Source organism: Pelmatolapia mariae, linkage group LG3_W (assembly GCF_036321145.2).
Source record: "Pelmatolapia mariae isolate MD_Pm_ZW linkage group LG3_W, Pm_UMD_F_2, whole genome shotgun sequence".
Taxonomy (NCBI): Eukaryota; Metazoa; Chordata; class Actinopteri; order Cichliformes; family Cichlidae; genus Pelmatolapia; species Pelmatolapia mariae.
The window spans coordinates 93,413,621-93,440,173 of record NC_086229.1 but is presented as its reverse complement, the minus strand read 5'-3'; the positions used below and the strand labels follow the sequence as shown (position 1 = coordinate 93,440,173).

General features: G+C 42.0%; 1 protein-coding gene across 1 annotated transcript in view; it reads left to right on the top strand.

Annotated features, from left to right (window-relative positions):
* Nucleotides 1–3,348: 3,348 nt before the first annotated feature.
* The window catches only part of LOC134624113 (protein NLRC3-like), a 47,449-nt gene continuing 24,244 nt past the window's right edge, over nucleotides 3,349–26,553 (top strand). Inside the window, exons 1-6 of the mRNA XM_065470269.1 lie at nucleotides 3,349–3,478; nucleotides 4,206–4,234; nucleotides 6,269–6,471; nucleotides 9,315–9,464; nucleotides 15,626–15,814; nucleotides 16,081–17,982. Of these exons, the coding sequence (XP_065326341.1) occupies nucleotides 3,349–3,478; nucleotides 4,206–4,234; nucleotides 6,269–6,471; nucleotides 9,315–9,464; nucleotides 15,626–15,814; nucleotides 16,081–17,982 (2,603 nt within the window). The remainder of the gene's footprint in view (nucleotides 3,479–4,205; nucleotides 4,235–6,268; nucleotides 6,472–9,314; nucleotides 9,465–15,625; nucleotides 15,815–16,080; nucleotides 17,983–26,553) is intronic.

Here is a 26,553-nt window from a genome sequence, read left to right as displayed (position 1 = left end):
AAGTATGAACATGTGTTTATAAGTTACACTTGTGTTTGAATCCTGCAGCTTATCACACATTTGATTTCCATGTGTGACAACTGCAAGTGTCCAGAGTGAGGACAGACTGAGGGACCCACTGCTGCACATCATCTGTGAGGCTTTGCACCCCTGATGATCCACCAGGACAAACTCAGCAGTGTGTGAGGAAGAGGAGGAGGAAGAGCCAGCAGCAGCTGACAGATGGAGAGAATAGACAGACTCTTCCCTGTTTGTGAAGGACTGATAGGAAAGTTTAAAATAACTAATTGTCTGTCCTGAATCAGTCTTATTAGGTAATGTTCAAATAATGTTATCATTCCAGTGTTTTCAGTGTGGGAGAAAGTACTCAGGGCCTTCAAGTTACACACTATGAAAGGCAGCAACAAGTTTAATGTTCAGAAACCTAAAGTATGTATCAGCAGCAGAATGGAGCTAAAAATAAATGTTTGTTTCAGTTCTATGAAGCTTTGAGTATTTTGGATTAGTAGCACTGCTGTGTTTGTTGCATCATATTGCTTAATACATAATTGTGTTGTGAATATTCATCCTTAATCTGTATAAGTGCATATGGTTCCGAAATTTTATAGTAATTACAAGATGGTACATTTCAGGCTAGAATGGCAAAGGGGAACCTGTCAGTAGAGGAACGAAAGAGAAGGAACAGGGAGTATCAAAAAAGGAGAAAAAAATAACAGCCAGCCTGAGTTGAAGAAAGAGTTTCTCATAAAGGAAAAGATGGAGAAATAGAGTGAAAGAGGGAAAAATAAAGAACATCAGTGATCTGAAAGAAAGAGAAAAAAGGCAGAAGAGGTTTTGGAAACAAGCACAGATAGACAAAAGGAGAGAAAGTACAGCAGTGTCTAAACACACAACCACAGAGTACTTTAGGAATCAAGGAGTAGTAGGTAGCTACTTGCTGGTGAACTATTAAGATGTAGAACTTGACATGTGCAAAAACAGAATTGTTATGATGTGTCTTGTGATATTACGTAAGTTGTTAAGGTTTAATGGTCATTTTGAAAGAAATAATATCTTGTTTTCTACTACTGTGTCACCACCGTTAGATTTGTGTCACCACCGTCAGCACCTTGTCAACTCCATGATATGGAGTTTTAGTTTATTTTTCTCTTTTGAAGAACCATATATTTTCCTACCTCATGATCTTCCAATAAAAATACGTAATTTTCTCAATAAATGTGTGGTTTGCGTGCTGCTAAATATAATTGTTTCTTTTAGAGATTAAATACAAGCTTCTGAAAATATGTATGACTGTAACTCTAATAATAAAAAGCCAAAACAATCTTACTTTTAAACATGGTATAATTCATTTGAAAACATATGTGCATAAACAGTAGAACAGAGAAGCTGCTAATAGTCAAAATAGCTGAAACAGCTTAATTTAAAATATATATTTTTGCATTTCTTTGTGTCTGATGGTGTTGACAAAAACCTTGCACTTCTCCAGCAAAAACAATAAATTATTAAAAAATGTTACACCTGGGAGATTGTACCAAAACATGGTGAGACAGCCAAAACTTTGTGTAACAATTATTTGTAAATATGTTTTTGAAAAATCAAAAAATATATTTTAGAAAATTAAAACCTGTTGGAAAAAGTTCCCTTGTAGTTGTGGAACATGGATCCTGAGTTGGGGGGTGCCTTCATCTGGACGTGCTTCCCATCCAGAGCTCCACAGCAGAGAGGGAAGTTCCAGCGCTCCTGGAATCCCTCTGCAATGGACCGCCAGTCTGCAGTTGAGGGCACAGCCATGAAGTCGTCCACTAGACAGTCCCAGATGGCTGTCGCTACCTGGGGGATGATCTGGCTCACTGTGGACACACCAACTCGGAAACTGTATGTGATGGTCCTGAAGGAGTCCCCGGTGGCAAGGAACCTGGACATAAGTGTTTGAAATCAGTATTATGTGTACTGCAGTTGCAAAATACATTATTCAAATCCCAAAACACTTTTGTGATGTCACATTTAAATTACAAAACATAGATCTTCCTTAAACCATTTTGTAATTATAAGCATAATTACATATTGTATGTTTGATGTAATCTATAACAGTCTGCGGGGATTACATGGAAATATTCAACTATCCCAGAATTAAACCTGGTCTACATAACAGAAAAGCGGTGTGTATCACTACAAAGCAAACACCGAGAGCATACACTGATAGACACCACAGCCATGCTATCATTGTGAACACTGATAACAGCATAGATCGAATAAAATCGGGACTTGATGAGACCTTTCGAGTATCGCTGGTAATATTATAAACAGTCGTCTCTTTACCACAGTTTGCTATCAGTAAACACCGACGGCATTCACTGTTAGCATAGCACATCCATGTTAGCAGTGTATGAACGGATGGTTTAGCATATATTAGCACAGGTATCAATAACGGACTACCGTTTTAAACACTTTTACTGACCTCAGGCAGATGGACAGACGCTCTGCAGGTGGGATTGAGCGCCTGTAGTTGGTGTCTAGGCGGGCGATCCTGGGACCGACGCGGGAAAGCAGGTCCTCAAACTGGCCGGGTGACATACGGTGGTATCGCTGGAATCGGCCGTCATCTAGGCGCAGCTCCTGGAGCAAGTGGTGAAACTCACCAAACTGCTCACGCCTCTGGAGGAGCTGATGGACCCAGGTACAGCGAGGACGTCTTTTACGCCGCTGCTCTGCTCTCCACAGTAGATAGAGAAGGCTGACTCTCTCTTCAAGCTCTAGCTCGACAGCTGCCATCTTGCAAAGATACCATCTGGCACACCTTCCTCCCACATTCCTCCCACATTTCCGGTTCACGCGCGTGGAAAGATGCAATTTTGAGGCGCGGTGGATTTTTCCTGGACACGCGTTGAGGTGCGAATGTGCACGCGTCAAATTAGGGGCGTTTGGGGCGTTGTCGCTCGCCTCTATCGCGTTCGGTGTGAACGCAGCCTAACGGTGTGTTCACACTGAACGTGATAGAGGCGGCCAGAGCGTCAGGTTTACATGTAAAGTCAATGGAAAGAGCGGGACGACACGCGATTGCGCGTCCGGCGAAAATTCGGAAGCATATTTGCGTCGCGAAAACGCCAAAACCCGTGAAACGCGCGTCAGTGTACCGCGTCTGGCGTGTTTGACTCGCGGAAAAAACCATGCGCGTGAGTTTTTGTGTTGCATTTTGTGCATACGCGTGTTTCGCCTCTACCGCTGGAGTTGGAAAATCTGAACTCCAGCGTCAAATCGCGCCGCGACAACCAATCAGGAGCCTGGTGACGTGGCTGTAACCAGGTCACAGGGGCAGATCAAACCAAAGCCCTTCATTCTTCAATCAGTATGGAGGAAAAACTCATCACTGCCGTGGCTAATCACCCAGAGCTGTATGATGCCAGCTGCTACTTCTACCGAGACAGGAATAAAAAGGACCTAGCTTGGAGGCACAGAAGTGAGGAGATCGGGCAACCTGGTAAGTTCATTCATTCTTCTTTTTAATTTTCAGACTGACCCGATGAAGCCGCGCAAAAGCTAGCAAGCCCGCCTACTGTCCCGCTATTTTCCCACTGATGTACAAATGTACAAATGCCATTCTGCTTTTATGCATGTTGTCATATAGGAATATAGTTTATTAATAAACAGCACACAGTGGTCCCGCTCATCCGTCACTGCCTCGCTTTTTCGCTGATTTTTTATTGCACAGTACAGCATTGCATTCTGCAGCCTGATTGACAAATCTCCTCCGTGTTGTGTCTCCAGCACTTGCCAAATTTATCATGTTTGGTTTTGATAACCATCACGTCCAATAGATAAAACAGCACAAAAACACTCATAACTATGACCCTCGTTCGGAAATACACATCTGCACCGCGAGGGAAAAAGGCGCATGAAAGTGGCAGGCAGATGAAGACAAAACACGGCATAATAATACTTTTACGTTTTGCAATCTACAAAGGTTTGCACTTTGAGAATCAACTTGTGAGAACTGTGACTAATGTTCATGTGTGTGGGGAAAAAGTGTATAAAGTGCGTGGCGAGGGGCTAGTTATTCTGACAACCCCTGCTGCAATAAATGAGGGACCACTGTACATACTTTCTCTATGACTATTGTTTAAAACCTGTTAACATTTAATATTGTCTTGATAGAACCAGCTGATTCTGCAGCAGAGCATCACCTGTTGCTTTTCCTGGCTCCCCAGTCCCTGAGCTCCTGCTGCTGCACCCACAGGTATGTAATTGTAGCATCAGATGTACAGCACGCACTGATAACTTTTTACTCGGTGGGATTCCCTTGTGATTACTTTACTAAATGTCTACAACCAATCTGATTATATCCTGTGTTTTGTTTTTTCAATGTTGAAATGAAAATCTAGCATCAGCCTTCTCTTTTCCTTGTGTTTTGTGCTGTTTTACAGGCCCAGAGAGGAGGACGGCTCCGAGGCAGATGAGGGACAGGTCCCAGGACGGTCCATCGGTGGTGGAGCTGGCCATCCTGGAGTTCCTGAAGAGGCCATGCCAGTCTCCAATGGAGCATTTCCTCCTCAGCCTTGTTCCTGCTCTGGAGAGCAGCTGGGTCCTTTTTATTCCAGTCTCTCTTTAAATACTTGTATTTTATATATTTATGTTTAATGTTTTTCTGTTTGAGAATTTTAATATGATTTCAAATAAATTTTTATAATGACTAATGTCTCAGTTCTACTACACAGCAAATGTTGGCACACGACTTGACACATGTAGAATTTATTTCATATTATACTAATGACAAAATATACTAATACAGTGGGATGCAAAAGTTTGGGCAACCTTGTTAATAGCCAGTATTTTCCTGTATAAATCGTTGGTTGTTACAATAAAAAATGTCAGTTAAATATATCATACAGGAGACACACACAGATATTTGAGAAGTGAAAAGAAGTTTACTGGAATTACAAAAAGTGTGCAATAATTGTTTAAACAAAATCAAGCAGGTGCATAAATTTGGGCACCACAAAAAAAGAAATGAAATAAATATTTAGTGTATATCAATGTGTGTGTCTCCTATATGATATATGGGGGGCCTTTGTCTGGACGTGCTTCCCATCCAGAGCTCCACAGCAGAGAGGGAAGTTCCAGCACTCCTGGAATCCCTCTGTTATGGACCGCCAGTCTCCAGGTGAAGGCACAGCCATGAAGTCGTCCACTAGACAGTCCCAAATGGCCGTCGCTACCTGGGGGGTGATCTGGCACACCGTGGACACACCGACTCTGAAACTGAACGCGATGGTCCTGAAGGAGTCCCCGGTGGCAAGGAACCTGGACAAAATTGTTCAAAATTAGTATTATGTGTACTGCAGTTACAAAATACATTATTCAAATTCCAAAATACTTTTGTGATGTCAGATTTAAATTACAAAACATAAATCTTACATAAAACATTTTGTAATTATAAGGATAATTACATAATATATATTAGATATAATGTAAAACAGTTGTTTTGTTTTAACTTTAACATATCATAATTTGATTGGTAGCAACTTTTAACACTACAGTGAGCCAATCACTCATAATCCCTCAACATGTCAGTCAGGTAGGAATGAAGTAAGACATTAATAGAAATAAAGAGTTGTATGTTGACATGTAGCCCTTTCCTTGCTTAAATCATTGTTAATATTTTTGAAAAATTAACCTGTGATAAGACAGCTTATCAAGATAGAATATGCTAGATAGAACCATATAACTAAAGATGAACCAAACTTCACAATTTCATCTAGCTCTCAGTTTTAAGAAAGGCTGGTGACCCCTGTTATAGAGTCTGACAGCTGCTGGGATTATATACAAATATTCAACTATACCAGAATTAAACCAGGTCTAAATTAAAAAAAGGAGTGAGTATCACTACAAAGATTAACCCACAGTGGTCCTCATACCACAGTTTGATATCAGCAAACACCGAGAGCATTCACTGATAGACACCACAGCCATGCTATCATTGCTAACACTGATAACAGCATAAATCGAATTAAATCGGGACTTGATGAGACCTTTTGAGTATCACTAGAAATATTATAAACAGTCGTCTCCATACCACAGTTTGCTATCAGTAAACACCGACAGCATTCACTGATAGCATAGCACATCCATGTTAGCAGTGTATAAACGGATAGTTTAGCATATATTAGCACAGGTATCAATAGAGGACTACCGTATTAAACACTTTTACTAACTGCAGGCAGATGGACAGGCGCTCTGCAGGTGGGATTGAGCGCCTGTAGTTGGTGTCTAGGCGGGCGATGCTTGGACTGACGCGGGACAGCAGGTCCTCAAACTGGGCGAGGGAAAGACGGTGGTACCGCTGAAAGCGGCCGCCATCCAGGCGCAGTTCCTGGAGCAAGTGGTGAAACTCACCAAACTGCTCACGCTTCTGAAGGACCTGATGGACCCAGGTAAGGCGAGGACGTCCTTAATGCCGCTACTCTGCTCTCCACAGTAAATAGAGAAGGGAGATTCTCTCTTCAAATGCTAGCTCGACAGCTGCCATCTTGCACAACTGTCTGGCACAACTTCCTCCCACATTTTCGGTTCACTTGATTAATTCGCGTTAGACACGCGTCGAGGTGCGAATTTGCAAGTTAGGGGCGTCTGGCGCGTTTTGGTCACATCTATCGCGTTTAGTGTGAACACACCGTTAGTATACTACGTGGATCCAAGGTAATCTGATTACATCAAACCACCAAATGCCAAATGTGTTGTTTTGACATGGTCAAAAATCGGTTATTGTACTTGGTTAAATCACGTAGAAAAAGGTGCCATGATTAAATTGTGTTCATCCAACAACAGACTTTATTGAGTGTAACTGAGGGAGGATTCAGGGTCACCTGGTCCAGCCCTAACTATATGCTTTAGCAAAAAGGAAAGTTTGAAGCCTAAACTTAAAAGTAGAGATAGTGTCTGTCTCCTGAATCCAAACTGGAAGCTGGTTCCACAGAAGAGGGGCCTGAAAACTGAAGGCTCTGCCTCCCATTCTACTTTTAAATACTCTAGGAACAACAAGTAGGCCTGCAGTGCGAGAACGAAGTGCTCTAATAGGGTGATATGGTACTACAAGGTCATTAAGATAAGATGGGGCCTGATTATTTAAGACCTTGTATGTGAGGAGCAGGATTTTGAATTCTGGATTTAACAGGAAGCCAAAACAGGAGAAATCTGCTCTCTTTCTAGTCCCTGTCAGGACTCTTGCTGCAGCATTTTGGATTAACTGAAGGCTTTTCAGCGAGTTTTTAGGACATCCTGATAATAATGAATTACGGTAGTCCAGCCTGGAAGTAATAAATGCATGAACTAGTTTTTCAGCGTCACTCTGAGACAGGATATTTCTAACTTTAGAGATGTTGCACAAATGGAAGAAAGCAGTCTTACATATTTGTTTTATTTAATTTATTTCACTTTGATTTGTTCAGATTGAGCAGAGAGAAGTGGCTCTCTGTGTGCGCACTGCTGAGAAAAAGAAGCTCATTTCTGCTCTGTTTCATGAAAACAGTGTTATGGAGGGACAAGAAGTTCAGCCTCTAAACTCTCAGTGTGAGGACTGAGTGAAGAGTTTCAGTGCAGAGAGTTTTGGCTCACAGCTTTTAGCGTCGACACAAAGAGCCGATTACGCACTCGTTCTGAGAACATCTCCACCTCCTAAAAACAAACTCTCCTACTAGCAGCTGTCACAACTACAACAGGCAGAAGACTGGATTTCTTCAGGCTTCAGATTTCATGCAGTTTGCAGTAAATTGTGTGTCACAGACTTTGTAGTTCACATTTGTGTGACTCATTGAAATCTTCTCCTGAAAGTGAAACCCTTACAAACACATAAGGACACACCTGCTGCAGGTTAATGATTGATCTAAAAGCACCCGACCTTATGAGTCTTTTATGGTGTTTAATGTTCACAATGCTGAAGCCTGCAGACACACCCATGTGGAAGACTGGGTTTGTTTTTTAATATTCAATTCAATTTTATTTATATAGCGCCAAATCACAACAAAAGTCGCCTCAAGGCGCTTTATATTGTACAGTAGATAGCACAATATTAAATACAGAGAAAAACCCAACAATCATATCATATGACCCCCTATGAGCAAGCACTTTGGCGACAGTGGGAAGGAAAAACTCCCTTTTAACAGGAAGAAACCTCCGGCAGAACCAGGCTCAGGGAGGGGCGGCCATCTGCTGCGACCAGTTGGGGTGAAAGAAGGAAAACAGGATAAAGACATGCTGTGGAAGAGAGACAGAGATTAATAACACATATGATTCGATGCAGAGAAGTCTATTAACACATAGTGAGTGAGAAAGGTGACTGGAAAGGAAAAACTCGATGCATCATGGGAATCCCCGGCAGCCTACGTCTATTGCAGCATAACTAAGGGAGGATTCAGGGTCACCTGGTCCAGCCCTAACTATATGCTTTAGCAAAAAGGAAAGTTTTAAGCCTAATCTTGAAAGTAGAGATAGTGTCTGTCTCCTGAATCCAAACTGGAAGCTGGTTCCACAGAAGAGGGGCCTGAAAACTGAATACTTAAATACTTAAAACATGGTTTCAAATAGAAACACAGCAGAAGTCCAAATGTTGCACTTGAATACAGAGAGTACAGAAATGCTGTAGGAATCATTTAGTTTCCATATAGAAACACTCTGTTTGTTCTTCTTAATCATTCACTCAAAAAAGAGAAACTGGATGCTTATTACATTTACAAGAATCTAATGTGTTTGAACGAAAAATGTTTCTAGCATGAACATAATTAAATCATATACGATCTACATGAAATTTAACTACTTAACACACTCAGTTCTTGTTAAGATGGTGTGATACAATCTAGTAACAGTGGTTAGTTGACTTAAAGGCAGATGACTCTCAATATCAAAAGATCAGGTGAGATTTCAGACCAAGGGAAAATCACTGGGGTTATCTCAGGAAGAGGCATAAAAGCATAGACGTGGTGGACCTTTACTCACTTTGAAAATGTATGAGTGAATATGTCTTCATTCAGCTACATGGAAATATATAAACACCAACCAAACCAATAATACATCCAAATCACTCCCAGTTCAGCACTTTGGTTATTTACAACATTTGAAACATAGTGTAGCTCAGAGAAAACAGCCTGCAGATTAAGCCTCTTTTATGGTTCAGTGTTTAATGTTTAAACTGTTTATGGCTGCAGAGACAACCATAAATGGCTATCTACTCTTGCAAAGTGAATTGTTATATACAATGCAGGAGCTGGGCTTTGACCTGCAAGCTTCAGACTCTTTGCTGGTGTGAAGTGTTTAATGTGATGCAGCCTGCAGACACAGAGGACTGATGACGGAGAAGAAGCAGAGGATTTTCTCTGTTTCTACACAGACCTGGTCCAGACAGCAGAGAGCTGCAGAGTGAAGACGTTCAAGAAGCTGAGTAAGTGCAACGTCCTCTTTGAATCCTGGATCACGAAGTGACGCCGGTGAATATTTGCTGTTTAAATAAAGTTTCTGTCTTTGACTCAGTCTGCTGTCACTGTGTTTCAGAGAGAAAAAGAGATTCCAGGTTAACTGGTGTTCCTGCTGCTGCAGCACTAAAGGACAGTATAGGTGACCGCGCTGATGCCTGTTCATAATTTCAACCAAGCTAATAAACTGTTGGTTAAATGTTCTTGTTGTCAGAGGTAAATAGAGGTGACAGTAGCAGATAATGAGGATTAAATATATGCTGAGTAACTAAATGCTGCTAGTCTGTGACGTGTCTTCCAGCAGCATCACCTCATTTCTTTACTCTGACCTTTAACATGAGCGAGCAGCTAGCAGAGCAGCTAGCAGAGCAGAGCAGCTAGCAGAGCAGAGCAGCTAGCAGAGCAGCTAGCAGAGCAGAGCAGCTAGCAGAGCAGCTAGCAGAGCAGCTAGCAGAGCAGCTAGCAGAGCAGCTAGCAGAGCAGCTAGCAGAGCAGCTAGCAGAGCAGCTGCTATCCCCCCTGTCTGTCATGTGGCCGAGTCGAGTGTGTGCAGGCAGTGGTGTCACTACCCGATCCGTACCGGAAACCTGATCGGTACCCCGCATGCGCGAAAGGTGTCTACTTCCGGTCGAAGTGTTTTGCGATAGTTACGGGTCAGAGTATCTGTTAAGATGTTAAGAATAAGTATCTCTTAAGATGTTTCCGATAATGAAACATTTAATATAATGTAGACAAAAACAAAAAAAATAAAAAGATAGTTAGGGATCAGGACTCCCCGATCCTTACTGCGCATGTGCAAAGTCGGACCGTACAAATCGGGTCTACCCTATCTGTACCGCGCATGTGCAGGGGTTTTCTTCTTCTTCTGTTCGTTTAATGGCAGTGTACTCCCCAGTGTTCGAGGATACCGCCACCTGCTGACCGAGCGAATGAACCCTATAGTAAACTGAATTAGCGTCATTACAAACGTGTGTTAAATTTGATTTAGTGATAGTCGAGTGTCTTTATGCTTGTCTGTGTGGAAGGATTCATTGGAATAGTGATGATGATGTCCGCTATCACTGTCAGTTGTCAGTAAACACTTCATCTGGCTGATGAATCTTCACGTGACACATTACAAAGTCTGTATTATTAACTCTGTAATTTGGCACCATTCTTCTTATTTTACGGTGCTGTTGTTCAATCAGCTGAACGCTCTCTGTTGAGGAGAAAAGCATGAATTTGTTTGTATACGGATTATTCATAGTTTAAATGTCCCGGTAGTCGAAAAGGAGGCAGAGCTGTTGAGAAATGCTAGGAGCTAACTGGGCGCTAACCGCATCATTCAAATATATTGAATGTCGCAATGTTGGCAAAGAGAGGAAGTGACGTAGGATTTGCGGATGCGGGGTATCGATCAGGTTTCCGGTACAGATCGGGTAGCGACAAGTGGACTTGTTAGCGTAGCTAGCAGGCTAAAGAAGCTAGCAAACTGTGTGAACACTTTGTAAGAGGTGAGCAGTAAAGAGAAGGATAAAGAGCTCCAGCAAATGCTGATAATGCACTTAACCTGAATTTACTGCTTGTTACATTACATGTAATGTTCAGTCAAAAACAATCACTTAAGTTGACCTTATTATTATTACTATTATTATTATTATTTGTTTATTATTCCTAACAAGGCTCTATACTGTAGTGGTTTGCACATCGAATCTCAGGTTAATGTGTCCCTGCGAATCCAATAATGGGTCACAATGCAAAGCATAAAACAAATATTTTTATTATCAAGTCATTCAACTTACTGGATGAATCATTGCAGCCCTGACAGTAATGCACACTAATTTTTATTGGTAGTCATCGTGTAAGTGCAAGCTTTTAACTCTCACTGATGAGTAAAACCTTCAGTAGAAACATCTGGGAGCAGTGGGTGAATAACAGGTCTGACAGCAGCAGCAGGGACGATGCTGTCATAGATTAATATGGAGTCTGTCTGCTGTTCACACAGTGAAGAGCAAAGAGAAGTTTGCTCTCTGTTCTTTTCACCCAGCATTTTGAGTTTCTTGTGTTTTGGTGATATTTTGTATTATGGTTTATGTTCTGGTTCATTAGTAATCTTATTTATGCTGTTTTGAGTTTCTTATATTTCCTGTTTAGTTCCTTGATTGTTAGATTCCCCCCTTTGACTTGTCCTTGTGTTCCATTCTATGTTTCCTCAGCCCTTCATGTCTCTCTCGTGCTCCCTCTCTTCTGCCTTTCCTCCACTTCTCTGTCAAGCTCATGTGTTTTGTTCTCCCTCTCCCTCGTTCCCCATGGCTGTTCTTCTTTGTCTGTTTCTCTGTGAGTTTAGTTTTGTATTATTTTCTTCGGTTCAGCGAATAAAGCTGTGTTTTTGAGTTAACGTCCAACCTTGGAGTCTGCATTACACAACCAGTTCAACATAAGAACGTTTTTCTAGTTTCCCAAACAGTAAATCAGTGTGTGTGCAGTTCTCTGCAAACTCAGCAGGAATAATTAGTGTAAAGCTCTTAACTCTGCTGATCCTCTTTGAATCATGGATCAGTTGAAATGTTTAAAATGTTGTTCACACGTGTTGGACTGACTGAAGCTTCCAGTCACAGTGAATCAGTGTGTTTCAGTGAACGTATCGTGTGTGCTTCATGGCTCCATCTAGTGGACTGATAGTAGAAGTAGAGCAGCTGATGGCAGCTTCCTCTGCCTCACACTGCTGTCTGACTGCATTCAGCTGACACTGAGATGAAGCAGGAAAGAAGCAGCTGATACTTGGACAGCACACATGATGGAAAGGAGGATTTCAGTTGATGTGCACATGAATGATTTGTGTTTCCTCTACAGGTGAAGGTAGAAAGTGTGTGTGAGCTGATGTGAATTCAGCAGCATGGACAGAGGACAGAGAGGAGGGAGTCCCTCCCTCTAAAACTACTCTGTGTGGGGAACATGAGAGCCAGACCAAAGCTCAGAGGTGAGATGACCATCTCTAACTGTCCATGACTCTTCTCCATGTCACAGCTCAGCACTCACATCACTGCTCCATCATTATTCACAGGAAGAAATAAGGAACTAAATGCAAACATGAACCTGAACCCAGCTCCGTGTCCTTACAGAGTGACGGGTCTAAAGATAACCTCCTTGATTTTGAAGTCCAGCCTCTGTCTGCTGCAGAGATGTGAGCTGTTACTTAGAACTGCTTGATGTTGTTTCCTGGTCTCTAAACTGCATCTCAAAGGAAGTAACTGAGTGAGGAATTCCTTTATTCTATAAAACATGTCCAACATTTAAACTCCTGTTGCTCACAATGGGACCATCAATAGTCCTGCACAGCATAAATGACCTCTGGGTGTCGCTCTGTGCTTACACTGTAAAACACTAGTTTGGAGTTTCCTTCTGCTCATGCTGAGCCTGCAAACCTGTTTCTCTGTTTGGGATGATGAAGGTAATTTACGTCTTCATCAGCTTCTACAAATGAAAAACACATCTTTTCTTCTCTGACAGGATCCATGGGAGACCTGCTGGACCTGAACCCAGCTGTGTGTCCTTAAACAGTGAGTCATCTAAAGATTTCCCTATCATTAATTTTAAAGTCCAGCCTGTGTCTGCTGCAGAGAGGTGAGCTGTTAGTAACATGAACTCTTTGAGTTGGTTGGTTGCTAATAGACATAGATTAGTTCATGTTAGCTAATTAGACACAGAAGCAATGACTTAGTGTAGAATAGGAACACTGAAGCTAAAAATCAGTCTCACTGTTGTGCTGCTCCTTGCTGCAGCAATGAGTTTATTTAAAAACTTTCTCTCTCTGTCTCTTCAGCAGGAAGTGGTTCTGTTTTGTTTGCTGGCTGAGCTAAAACAGGAAAATCCACTTGTTAGCTGTAGTGTTTGTAACGAGGCTAAAGAGGAGAAACAGAGAGACAGAACTTTATTAATCCCTCGAGTTGGTTCCTGCGGGAAATTCAGTTAAACAACAGCTGGAACTAATCAGACACAACAAGACAGGGAGAATGCACAACTTAACAAAATCCTTTAGAGACACAAGACTTTCAGAATAAAACAGGAAACACACAGAAAGAAACAGACTGACTAGATGCAGGAGACAGACAGGAGAGAGAGAGAGGGACACAGAGACAATAGCTAAACACACATGAAGACAAGACTGACTAAACATGGGACATGTACACAGGCAGGGGCGGTCCTAGCCTGTTTCGTGCCCTGGGCGAACCCCCCATATATAATCATAAAAATTATAAAAAGTAAAGGCTTGAAATACTTTACATGTAATGAGTCAATATTATATGTTAGTTTGACCTTTTAAGTAGAATAGCAGACAAATCAACAATACAGCTCTTCCAATTAATGGCTAATTAATATTGTGCTGAACACAGTCCAAAAGATTCAATGAGCCACATCAGTGTCTGTCTGCTGTTTACTATCATAGCCAAGTGGCTAACAAAGGTAAACAGGTAAACATTCATACTAATGAATGTTATCTTGTTTCAGGATAAATGTCGTACATAACACCTGCCATTATCCAAAGACACATCTGCTTACATGTATCTTTTGCTCCTCGTCCGTTCTCATTTTTTTCTAAATTGAGGACCTGATGACCTTTGACCTTTTCTTGTCCATCTTCCATTGGTGTTAATTTGCACTCCAGTGTCAACACCCAACCCCACAACATAAACTAACAGACCAACACCTTAGTGCACAGATTCGTTTCTATAGGGGTTTTTTTTTGGCATTTCACACAACTCGGGAAAAATAATTGGATTGACATCATTATGAATGAAATGTATTTTAAGCAGCCCACCCCCTCCCCTTTCGACAGGTTGTGAGTGAGACTTCAGCACAGCAGCAGCAGCAGGCACACTCACTTTTCACGTATATGTGTGTGATAGAATTTAGAAAACACATCAGTGCAAATTACTAGTCTATATCATGATGTTGTCGTGGAATTTTCTGATAAAATAAAGTCTGCAACACGGAAAGAGCTGTGGTCAAGCTATTTATTACTGCATGCATACAGGAGAGCAAACACACACATCATAACATCCCATTGAACATAGAAAACTGATCAATATGCCAAAGTCGTGGGTTAAAAGTGGAACAGTGAATGACTGCAGGTGTCCATAAGTTGCAGTTGTGGTACTTCAGCCTCTACTGCAGAGGAGAATAAAGGGAAAAACATTTTTAAAGTGCCAGGTAATTTCAAATGCAGCATTTCTATCAGCTCAAAAAACATCAGCTGACAAAGTAACACACAAAAAGAAAGAGAGCTGACCTCCCTCAGAGGTGGAGAAAGATAAGAAAGGACAGGAAAAAGAGAGCTTACATTTAAAGGTAAAGACTGCTTATTAGTGTTGGATAAACTGGAAATGTAAATCTCACACATGTTTTTAAATCAGATGTTGGGTCTGTACATGTGAAATTATGTTTTTCATATTGTGAAACGTGCTGCAAAAAAACTGAGGCAGACTGTGTTTTGATTCAAGCTGCGTATAATCAGAAATAAAAAGTTTGTATTCCTATCTACTGATATTTAATTATTATATTAATATAGCACAAGGTTCAGTGAGCTTTGAACAAAAACAGGTGGTAAAAACAAGTTACTTTTACTTTCTTACTTTGAGTACATTTCAGAACCTGTACTTTTTACTTCTAGTTGAGTAAATTGAATTAGTACTTCAACTTTTACTGGAGTAATTTTTAACAGTAGTATTTGTAATTCTACTTAATTACAGAGTGTGTATACTTTTGCCAACTCTTTTTGGTGACTGACGCTGATCATCTCAATGTGAAGGTAATGTTAGCAGTGTGTAATGTTTTCCGGGCCGGCCTGTTAGAGCAGGGTGAAGCAGAAACCGGTTACACAGTGATTTGTGTGTAACTTTGGAGACAAGACTCAAGACTTAATTCATACTGAGGTCAGAGTTTGCAGTGAGCTGATTGTGTCATAGTCAGAGCTGTTCCTAATGTTCTGTCCATTTCTTGCTTTTTGTGTTTTGTTATTGGAAGGTCTTAAATTTCAGAGTCAGCAGGTGAGTTCAGGTTTCTGTGATCGATGATGTGGATCTTGTGACCTGGTTTCTAGGTTACATGACAGGTCAGAGGTCAGCGACTGTAACTCAGTTACTCCTGTTAATGTGAACTCACTTGAGTGTTTGTGGTTTACCTCTCAGACTGACGGAAGTCCCCAAGAAGATGATGATGGAGGAAGAGGAGGACAGAGCAGAGTCTGCAGGGTCCAGCTGTCCGTCTGTGACCAGTGACCGGTCCAAAGGTCATGTTCCACACTTCAGTGCTGAACCTGAGAGTGATGACTCCAAAGGTCATCCTCCAGCCTTCAGTGGTGAACCTGGACCAACGAGGTCAGAGAGCTGAGCTCACTGAGTTAACAGAAATAATTCTGCACTGACATTATAATTAGTGTTGATTATGGTTGATTTTCTGACTGTGTTTGTGAGCTGAGAGGAAATGAAAATGAATTTGTCACAAAAATCCGTTTTGTCCAGTTTTCCTGTAAAAAGCTGAACTCTAATCTAAGAGGACTGTTACTGACAGGAAACAGCAGGCATTATCTGCAGTCTGTGTGATCACAGCTGCTTCAATCACTTTATCATGTTTGTGTCTGCAGAGGTCAGAGGTCACAGTCTGCAGGGTCCAGCTGTCCGTCTGTGAGGAGTGACTGGTCCAAAGATCACCCTCCAGGCTTCAGTGCTGAACCTGGACCAACGAGGTCAGAGAGCTCAGATGTTGGTCTGCAGGAGGTTTTAGATGAACATAAGATCAGTCTGAGGAGGAGATGTGAACGTGTGACTGAAGGAAGTGATGAAACAGGAAGTAGAACCCTCCTCAACAGGATCTACACTGAGCTCTACATCACAGAGGGACAGAGTGAAGAGGTTCATACCCAACATGAGGTGAGGCAGCTGGAGACAGCTTCCAAGATGGACGCCCTCCATGACGCTCCAATCAGGTGCCAGGACATCTTTAAAGCCTTACCTGACCAACAGAGACCCATCAGAGTGGTTCTGACCAATGGCGTGGCTGGTGTTGGAAAAACCTTCTCAGTGCAGAAGTTCACTCTGGACTGGGCAGAGGGCTTGGAGAACCAACATGTCAGTGTGGTGGTTCTGCTTTCATTCAGGGAGCTGAACCTGATCAGAGATGAGCAGTACAGTCTTCTGGAGCTGCTCCATGTTTTCCATCCAACATTACAGAAGGTCACAGCAGAGAAGCTGGCTGTCTCTCAGCTTTTGTTCATCTTTGACGGCCTGGATGAAAGCAGACTTTCATTGGATTTCACCAACAGGAAGCTGCTGTCTGATGTCACACAGAAGTCATCAGTCAGCCAGCTGCTGACAAACCTCATCCAGGGGAATCTGCTTCCCTCGGCTCTCGTCTGGATAACTTCCCGACCTGCAGCAGCCAATCAGATCCCTCCTACATGTGTTGACAGGCTAACAGAAGTACGAGGCTTCACTGATGCCCAGAAGGAGGAGTACTTCAGGAGGAGATTCAGTGATGAAGAGCTGTCCAGCAGAATCATCTCCCACGTGAAGACATCCAGGAGCCTCCACATCATGTGTAGTATCCCAGTCTTCTGCTGGATCACTGCTACAGTTCTGGAGCATATGTTGACTACAGAGCAGAGAGGAGAGCTGCCCAAGACCCTGACTGACATGTACTCACACTTCCTGCTGGTTCAGACAAAGAGGAAGAAGAACAAGTACCATGAGGGACATGAGACGAGTCCAAAGGAGCTGACGGAGGCTGACAGGGAAGTTCTTCTGAAGCTGGGGAGGCTGGCGTTTGAACATCTGGAGAAAGGAAACATCATGTTCTACCAAGAAGACCTGGAGCAGTGTGGTCTGGATGTGACAGAGGCCTCGGTGTACTCAGGAGTTTGTACAGAGATCTTCAAAAGAGAGTGTGTGATCTTCCAGAAACCAGTCTACTGCTTTGTTCATCTGAGCATTCAGGAGTTTCTGGCTGCTGTCTACATGTTCCACTGTCACACCAACAGGAAGACAGAGGGGCTGAAGAATTTCCTGGGACAAACTTGGAAATCATCTGTGGGTGATTTCCTGAACAGGTTCATGGAGAAATCCCTCCAGAGCAAAAATGGTCACCTGGACCTGTTTGTTCGCTTCCTTCATGGTCTCTGTCTGGAGTCCAACCAGAGACTCTTAGGAGGTCTGCTGGGTCAGACAGAGATCAGTCCAGAAACCATCCAGAGAGTCATCAACAACCTGAAGGAGATGAACAGTTATGAAATCTCTCCTGACAGAAGCATCAACATCTTCCACTGTCTGATGGAGATAAACGACCTCTCAGTACATCAGGAGATCCAAGAGTTCCTGAAGTCAGAGAACAGATCAGAGAAGGAACTCTCTGAGATCCAGTGCTCAGCTCTGGCCTTCATACTGCAGATGTCAGAGAAGGTTCTGGATGAGTTGGACCTGCAGAAGTACAACACATCAGAGCGGGGACGACAGAGACTGATTCCAGCTGTAAGGAACTGCAGAAAGGCTCGGTGAGTCCAGATGTGATCATTAACATCATTAATTAGTGTAGATTAGTAGTTTAGTTCTTCAGATATACACATTAGTTTGAGTTTCTCAGATAAAAGGAAATTTTGTGTTGATCAGGAAATGTGTGTGTGTTGTAGACTCACATCTACATGTAGTACCTGTGTTGGTCATTCAGACGCTGCTGTTAGAGAGAAGACAGAAATAAGAATCTATGAAGAGCTTCTTTGTAGTGAAGTGAACTCTAATGTTAAAAACAGAGACAAATATCCAGAGCAGTCACCGTCTGAGCTTCTCCTCTGACTACAGACAGAACTACAGACACATAGTGGCATAAACATGGTGAGTGAGGATGAAGGTGCTGAGGAAGACTCTGGTTTAGTGTGATTAAAGTGTAATGTCCTGATGAGTGACAGTGCTATGGTTCAGAGTGAGGGCTCAGAGGTGAACCAGCTGTGCTCTCTTACTGCCAGCAGTGGGACAAACTGAGTGAGAAGACACTGCTGACATCTGGACTGAACATGTGTCAAATATGTGAGCTAACGCTGATGTCACAGCAGCACATGGATTCACTCTCATTCCTGCTGCTGCTCCTAATGACCAACGTCTGACTTCGTGTCTTCATTTCCTAATTAATCACAGAGCTGATTGTTCAATGTTTAGTTGTTGCTGCTGAAATGTCGTCTCTATTTTCTGCTGATGGAATTCACTGCTGTTTCTGGCTGTTGTTTACATCCCCGAGCTAACTTACTGGCGGCGCTTGCCAAATGTCATGATGTCATCAGTGCTTTAGGTTGGAGGTTTAGGTTGTGACCACAAAGTGTTTGTGTCCATATGCTGCAGCCTTCCACACCATTCCTTTATTGTACAGACTCAGCAGCAGCTCCATGGATCCCAAATCCACGAGTGGAGAACAGATTTGAAGTGTGTCACATCCATGCAGTCACAGCTGTTTCCACCATGTTTCCACTGATATTAATCCTGTTCAATGACACGTTTCATATCAGTGAATATGTTCTTTAGGACGTCCACTGACATGTTTAAGTGTCCTGCTGGAAATCACTCAAATCATCCATGAAATCCATGAAAAATCCTTTTAGTGTTTCTAACTTCACCCTCTGTCCTCTCTCTCCATCCTCCTCACTGCTTCTTTCACTGATAATCACACAAACATTGTATTCAGCCACAAAATAACACAATAATATCATCTGATGATCATTATTATAAGAGCAGGATCCATATTTGATATCAGAGTAACACACTGCTTGGTTATGTGCAGTCATCATCAGTGACTGTAGGTCAAACAGAAGCTTTCTGATTGGTTGCTGACCTTGGTTACCTGTCTGTTTCTGTTTGCTGTTTCTGTTTGCTCTCTCTTTGCTGTCTCCACCCTGCTCTCTATTTCTCTCCCTCTCTGTCTTTGTACCGTCACTCAGGTTCAATGGAAACAGTAACATTTACAAATCAATCAAAGACAAACTGATCCATGTCAGTTTATAACAATATTCAAAGTGAATACAGCTGCTGCTGGACACAGACAGGTAACATCATTGTGACTTACTATCACCTGGATCTGGAAAGGTCAGAAAGCTAAAATGAGCTAATAATTTCTTTGTTTAGTTCCCCTGAAATCAGATATGATATCAGCAGCTCTGAGTTCATTCATCATTATTGTCCAGTGATGAGATTTCTGCTCTGTTTGGTAACAGACAGCAGATTTTTCCTGCGTGTGGACGTGAACAGTCGTGCCTGACAGCATCAGGTAGCAAACAGAGATCGAGATCATCTTTCCCAGCTGGAACTCTTCACTGAGCTGAACTCATTCAAAATGTTCAGATTAAAAACAGGACCCCAAAAGTTGATTCTGTTCATCTGGACGTAGCGTTTTCAGTGGGAGAAACATTTCGTCACTCATCCAAGTGATTTCTTCAGTCTCACCTGACTGCAGGTTTCCCCAATCTTATAAACAGTACATTTGCATAATGACTGAAATATATAGAGTATACTCAGCGGCCAGAAGAGAGAAGGATGCCACACCGAGGATGACAAGTGGGTGAAGAATTTGTCTGACAGACAACTCATCCAAACAGAGAAAAACATCCTTGCTTAACACTTTAAGACCTACCATAGAACCAAGTCCGCCAGAGCTTATATTATATTTTTACATGCTGTAGTGCCATTTTTGGGAGCATTTCAAGTTGCTATACATCAATACAACAATTGTAGCCCAAATTTTAATAATAGGTATGCATTAAGTGAATAGTAATTACATAAATTGCACAATAAGTTGCACAAAATAGTTTCCCACCACAGGAAATTAATTTTGAGTGTCTTCATAGTTTTATTTTTGAAATATACCAATTTTTATATACTGCAGGAAAAACGAAAATAAATATTATAATGAAATTTGCAAAAAAAACTGCATATGCATCAAAATAAACTATTTAAAGCAGTGCAATTTGACTTCTAAGCATCCCAGAAACGATACAGAAAGTCATAAAGTCAAACATAATAAAAACACCAGTATAGGCTTATAAGGCCCCGAAAGTTAAAAACTACATTTCCGCGAAAATGACGTCACTTCCGGTTTCGGGCACATAATGGCGGACATGCGATAGTTTGCGCTGATGATCTATTCCAACGTAGGAAGTGTTACAAACAGCTAATCGAATCGGCAAAGCGTGTTTCTGGAATATTATGTTTTTGTTGCTGCAAGTGGTTTTTATGCAATTTTTGCGAAGCTATATGTGGAAGGAAACCGTGACTTAGGACAAGCTGATGGCATAAGACTCCTCCGGTTTCATATGCAAAAAAAATTATTGCGCTAGCTTACATGGTTGCAGTTCTACCGGGATTTAAAAATAGTTACGCAAAATGGAGCGTGCCCGCTCCGACCGACTTTAAAGGGTTAAGGGTTGATTTTTGCTGTGACGCCGAGACAAATCCCGTTAGTGGAACTAAAGCAGCAATTCGAAACAACAATATTGCAGATGTGGAAGCAGAGCAACTACGGACAAAAGTTTTGGTCTGTCTCAGCAATGCAAAGCCCCCCGCATCCAACATCAGCATGGAGGAGAGGAAGGCACTCATATCACTTAGTAATGACAGCAACATTATCATCCTTCTGGCAGACAAGGGTAGGTGCACAGTTTTGCTAAACCAGAAAGACTATCATGAGAAAATTTTGTCACTACTCAGTGACGAAAATACTTATGACCCCCCGAAACGAGACCCAGGAAGCGGTTCCAGGAAGAGGGTGATAGACTGTCTGAACCAGTTAGAACAGGACAAGGCTATTGACCAGACCTCATACCACAGGCTGTGCCCAGGGGAGTCTACACCAAGTCTGTATGGTTTACCGAAGATACATAAACAGGGTGCACCTTTAAGACCGATTATCTACATGATCAACTCAGTCACCTATAACATCTCCAAGTTTCTGGCTTCGATCCTCAACCCGCTGGTGGGCAGCTCTGAACACCAATCCAGAACACCCTGGATTTTGTTAAGAAGGTGAGAGATGTCATTATGGACGTCATCCCAACGTATGGCAGCTTAACGAGTAGCTCTCTCTCATAACTAATTGGTTCACCCCGTGAAGTGTAACAATTACTACCAATTTTTTGACAGATAGCAGCGGTATAAGCGGGGTGAACATGGGGAAAAGAGATAAGCAGAAAGGTTCGGCAGAAGAACGTGCAAATGAAGGGTTTTCAGCAGCGGCGTCACCACCTCGACACGAAGCTAACGCTAGGGCTAACACGGACGAAGGCTCGGCTTTGACCACGATATTTGAGGAACTACGGGACTTTCGAAGAGAATTCCAAGAATTTAAATCCGACTTGGTCAGAGCCAACAATAGGATAACTGAAGCAGAGACCCGTATTGCGAAGATGGAAGACCGGGTCCAAAACGTGGAACAGGTGATGCTAAAGATGCTAAAAATCATCGGCGAGCAAGAAAATAAAATCGCGGATCAGGAAGGCAGGGCCCGGCGAAAGAACCTGAGGCTATATAATGTCCCCGAAGGAGTGGAGGGGTCCTCAATGCCAGTTTTTGTGGAAAAAGTACTGACGGAATGCCTCGACCTCCCCCAGGGCACAGAGCTCGGGATCGAGAGATCACACCGGGCTCTGGGAGCTGTGAGGAACCGAGAGGAAACCCCACGTTCGATATTGATCCGTTTTGCCCGCTTTACCACAAAGGAAGAAGTTCTGCGCAAAGCATGGGCCAAGAGGACTGTTCTTCTGAACGGTCAGAGAATATATTTCGATCAGGACTACGCGCCAGTCATCCTGCGAAAACGTAAGGACTATGCAGAAGCTAAAAGGGCTTTGAAAAAACAGAACATAAGATTCCAGACCCCCTATCCTGCCAAATTGAGGGTCTTCTATCAAGAGGGAACTGTGCTTTACTCGAATGCGGAGGAGGCGACGACGGATATGCGGAGCAGAGGATTCCAGATCGCAAAAGTCGTCTCGAAACAGACCCTAACGGAGCAGCTGTCAAGTCTGGCATGGGAGAAGACGGGAATGTCGCAGCGGCGTGACTTGGAGGGGCACAGAGAAAGAACCATTCGTGAGCAGCTTCAGCTTTTTAGAAGGCGCTCTCCCTCCATGACAGGAGATTAATGAGGATATACTGCTCTGTCGAAGTGGGTGAGAGAACAAATACCTTCCCCTTACTAGATAAATAATTAAGACTCTTAGAGAGACTGTGGTGAAATGCATCTTAAAGGAGATATTAGGGGCCCTTGCCCTTTAGCCAGGGGAGGCTTCCCCCTGTTCATGGGACTTATGTGTCAGGGTCTCAGAGGACTGACCCCAACCTTGGAATCACGTTGTTTTTTTTTTTGTCCGGTTTTGGACGACTGTTGTTGTTTACTGTTCGGGTTCTTAGTGGGAGTTGACCAGTCGATAAGTTACTTAAATTTGGATACTTTATTTTGGAAAAATGAGTGCTAAGGGAATTAAGGTTATTTCCTTTAATGTGAATGGGCTCACGAATCCTATTAAGCGAAGTAGAATTTTGACTAAAATGAAGAAAGATCGAGTACAGATTGTATACTTACAAGAAACACACTTGAATAAAAATGAACATGAAAAACTTAGGAGGATGGGTTTTACAAACATGTTCTCCTCATCGTATGAATCCGGCCGCAGACGGGGTGTGGTGATCTTGATTTCCAGGGCTATGAACTTTGAAAAATCATTCGAAATTAAAGATAAAGAGGGGAGGTTTATATTGGTTCGGGGAACAGTTGATGGTAATCAGGTTACTTTAATGAATGTGTACGCCCCACCAGGAAGTGACTTGAATTTTTTTAAGAACATTGTTAACATAATGGTGACAGAAACCCAAGGCCCTTTAATTTGCGGCGGCGATCTGAACGTACGCCTGCAGCCGGATCTAGATAGTTCTAATAGAAGGAAGCTGGAATCGAGTACCTTATATAAAAGAATTTCAGCATTGTTTGACGAGGTGGGTTTAATTGATGTTTGGAGAAATTGTTTTCCTACAAGGAGGGATTACTCTCACTTTTCAGCCCCACACTCCCTTTATACGAGGATAGATTATTTTCTGACGTTTGGAAGAGATAGGGATAAAATTTTAACATGCGAGATGGGTTCGATAGATATAAGTGATCACGCACCGGTGTATCTGACGATTGATCTGAACGTATATCCTAAAATTTCAATTTGGAGATTGAATTCATCTCTGCTTAAAGATGTGGATTTTAGGAAAGTAATAAGGAAAGAACTCAAAGATTATCACGAAATTAATGATAATGGGGAGGTGTCACCCCCGATATTATGGGATGCATTAAAAGTTGTCATGAGGGGGAAGATCATAGCGTTCGCCTCCTTCCAAAAAAAAGCTAGAGAGAAAAAAATGGAAGAATTACAAGAGATTCAAAAGCAACTAGAAAGTGAGCACAAACATACGTCTTCAGCAGACACCCTGCAGAAATTAACAACGATCAGAAATGAAATAAATACGCTGAGTACACAAGCGATAAAGAGAAAATTGTTATATTTGAAACAGAAATATTATGAAGGGGGATCGCAATCAATGAAAATTTTAGCATGGAAACTTAAGAAGAAGATAGCGGAGAATACTGTAACTAAAATTAAACACCCAGAGACGGGAACTATAATGACTCATCCTAGTAAGATACAGGATGCTTTTGAATCATTTTATAAAACATTATACGCGGGAGTTCCAGGGGGGGGCTAAGTATGAAATGGATGATTTTCTGAATTCTTTATGCCTACCGAGCGTTAATGAGGAACAAAATAAAATGATGATAGCGGAGGTGATGGAATCTGAACTTATGAATGCCATCAATAGGTTGAAACCAAATAAGTCACCAGGCTCCGATGGTTACACCGCGGAGTGGTATCGGGAATTTAAACAGGACTTGATCCCTACATTACTCACTACTTTCAATTGGGTGTTAAAAACAGCGCAAATTCCGCCGAGTTGGAAGGAGGCTATCATCTCAGCTATCCCGAAAGAAGGGAGAGACAAAATGGAGTGTGGCTCGTATAGACCCATCTCTGTTCTTAACATAGATTACAGACTATTTACTTCTATAATGGCCAGGAGAATGGAAGAATTTCTACCCGACCTGATTAGTAATGACCAAACGGGGTTCATAAGGCGACGACAGACCCAGGACAATATACGCAGAACCCTTCATGTAATACATCAGATACAGACATCTAAGAGTACAGCCATGCTTATGAGTATTGATGCAGAAAAAGCCTTCGATTCCGTAAATTGGGACTTTTTATACAAAGTCTTGGATAAATTTGGCTTACATAAGGTAATTGTTGATACGGTGAGGGTATTATATACTAATCCCACCGCAAGAATTAAAGTTAATGGTTACCTTTCAAACAGCTTTGTTCTGCAGAGAGGAAATAAACAAGGCTGTGCTTGGTCCCCGCTTTTGTTTGCTTTGTATTTAGGACCTTTGGCACAATCAATTAGACAAAACAAAGATATTAAGGGGATTACCATCGCGGGACAGGAACACAAGCTTGCTTGCTATGTGGATGACATACTGATATATCTAGATCATCCCACTGAATCTCTGCCTGTGTTGATGAATCTATGCCAAAAATTTGGGAAACTCTCAGGTTATAAAATTAATATGTCTAAAACTCAAATTCTCAGTTATAACTATAGCCCTCCGGCTCACTTGGTTGTTCGATATCCAATGAGATGGCAAGCAAAATCATTGAAATATTTAGGAGTTGTTATTCCCAAGGACTTAACTAAACTATTTGAGGAGAACTTTGGTTCCCTACAAAGGAGAATAGTGGGTGATATTAGACGATGGAACATGATCCCCTTTCTCTCTCTACACTCACGAATTGAATCCATCAAAATGAATATTCTGCCAAGATTATTATACTTATTTCAAACACTACCAATACCTATTGATTCAAGCCGATTCAACGAATGGGATAAAATAATATCGCGGTTTACATGGGGGGGGAAGAGGCCGAGAGTTTGTTTTAAAACTTTACAACTACACAAGAAGGCGGGAGGATGGGGGCTGCCGTCATTAAAAAATTATTTCCGGGCTGCTCAGCTGAAGACTGTGGTCAATTGGTGTGATACAAGCTACCAAGCACAATGGAAGACTATTGAGGAGAGCATGTTTACCCTTCCAATACAAGCTGTCTTGATGGATTCGAACATTCGAGAATGTATAGACAAGGTTTGCAACCCCTGGGTGTCATGTACACTTACTGTATGGAGAAATGTTGTGAAGGAATTTAAACTGGAACGGGATTTGGCTCTATTTAAGTGGTACGCATATGACTCTGACTTTATCCCAAACAAACTGGACTCACGTTTTAAAAGTTGGTCTGCTAAAGGGTTATCTAAATTCGATAGTTTGATTAAGGATGGGAACTTAATTAGTTTTGACACATTGAAACAGAAGTTTAATCTGGAAAAACAGGATTTCTACCGATATTTGCAAATAAGACATTATATAAAGACAACAATCGGAGTGATGTCAAATACTAATGTGGAATTGGTAACTCTGTTTAGACAGGCGTATAGTGGGGATGTCAATAAAAGACCTATTTCTTTTTTGTATAATTTTCTTATAAATAAGCTTCCCCACTCAACTGACTATGTGAAGACGTTATGGGAAAAGGAGGGAGGGGTGTGTATTTCAAGGGATGAATGGACTCAGATGTGGGAACGGCAATGGAGGAGTACTTCCTCCAGCAGCTGGAGGGAATTTGGATGGAAGTCTTTGATAAGGTTCTTTATTACTCCGTGTCAAAAGGCTCATTATGATGGGAATCCTCCTGCGTGTTGGAGAAACTGTGGATACCAACGAGCACACCACACCCATATTATGTGGGATTGTCCTTTGCTCCGGATCTACTGGAAAGACATTCATGGAACATTACAAGGCATTTTTGACTGTACATTCCCCTTGGACATGAAGACAATCTTTTTTGGATGTATGCCACAGAACTGGTCTAAAAATGACACGTTTGTTAAGAGCCTTACTTGTTGCAAGTAAGAAATGTATAACTAAGAAA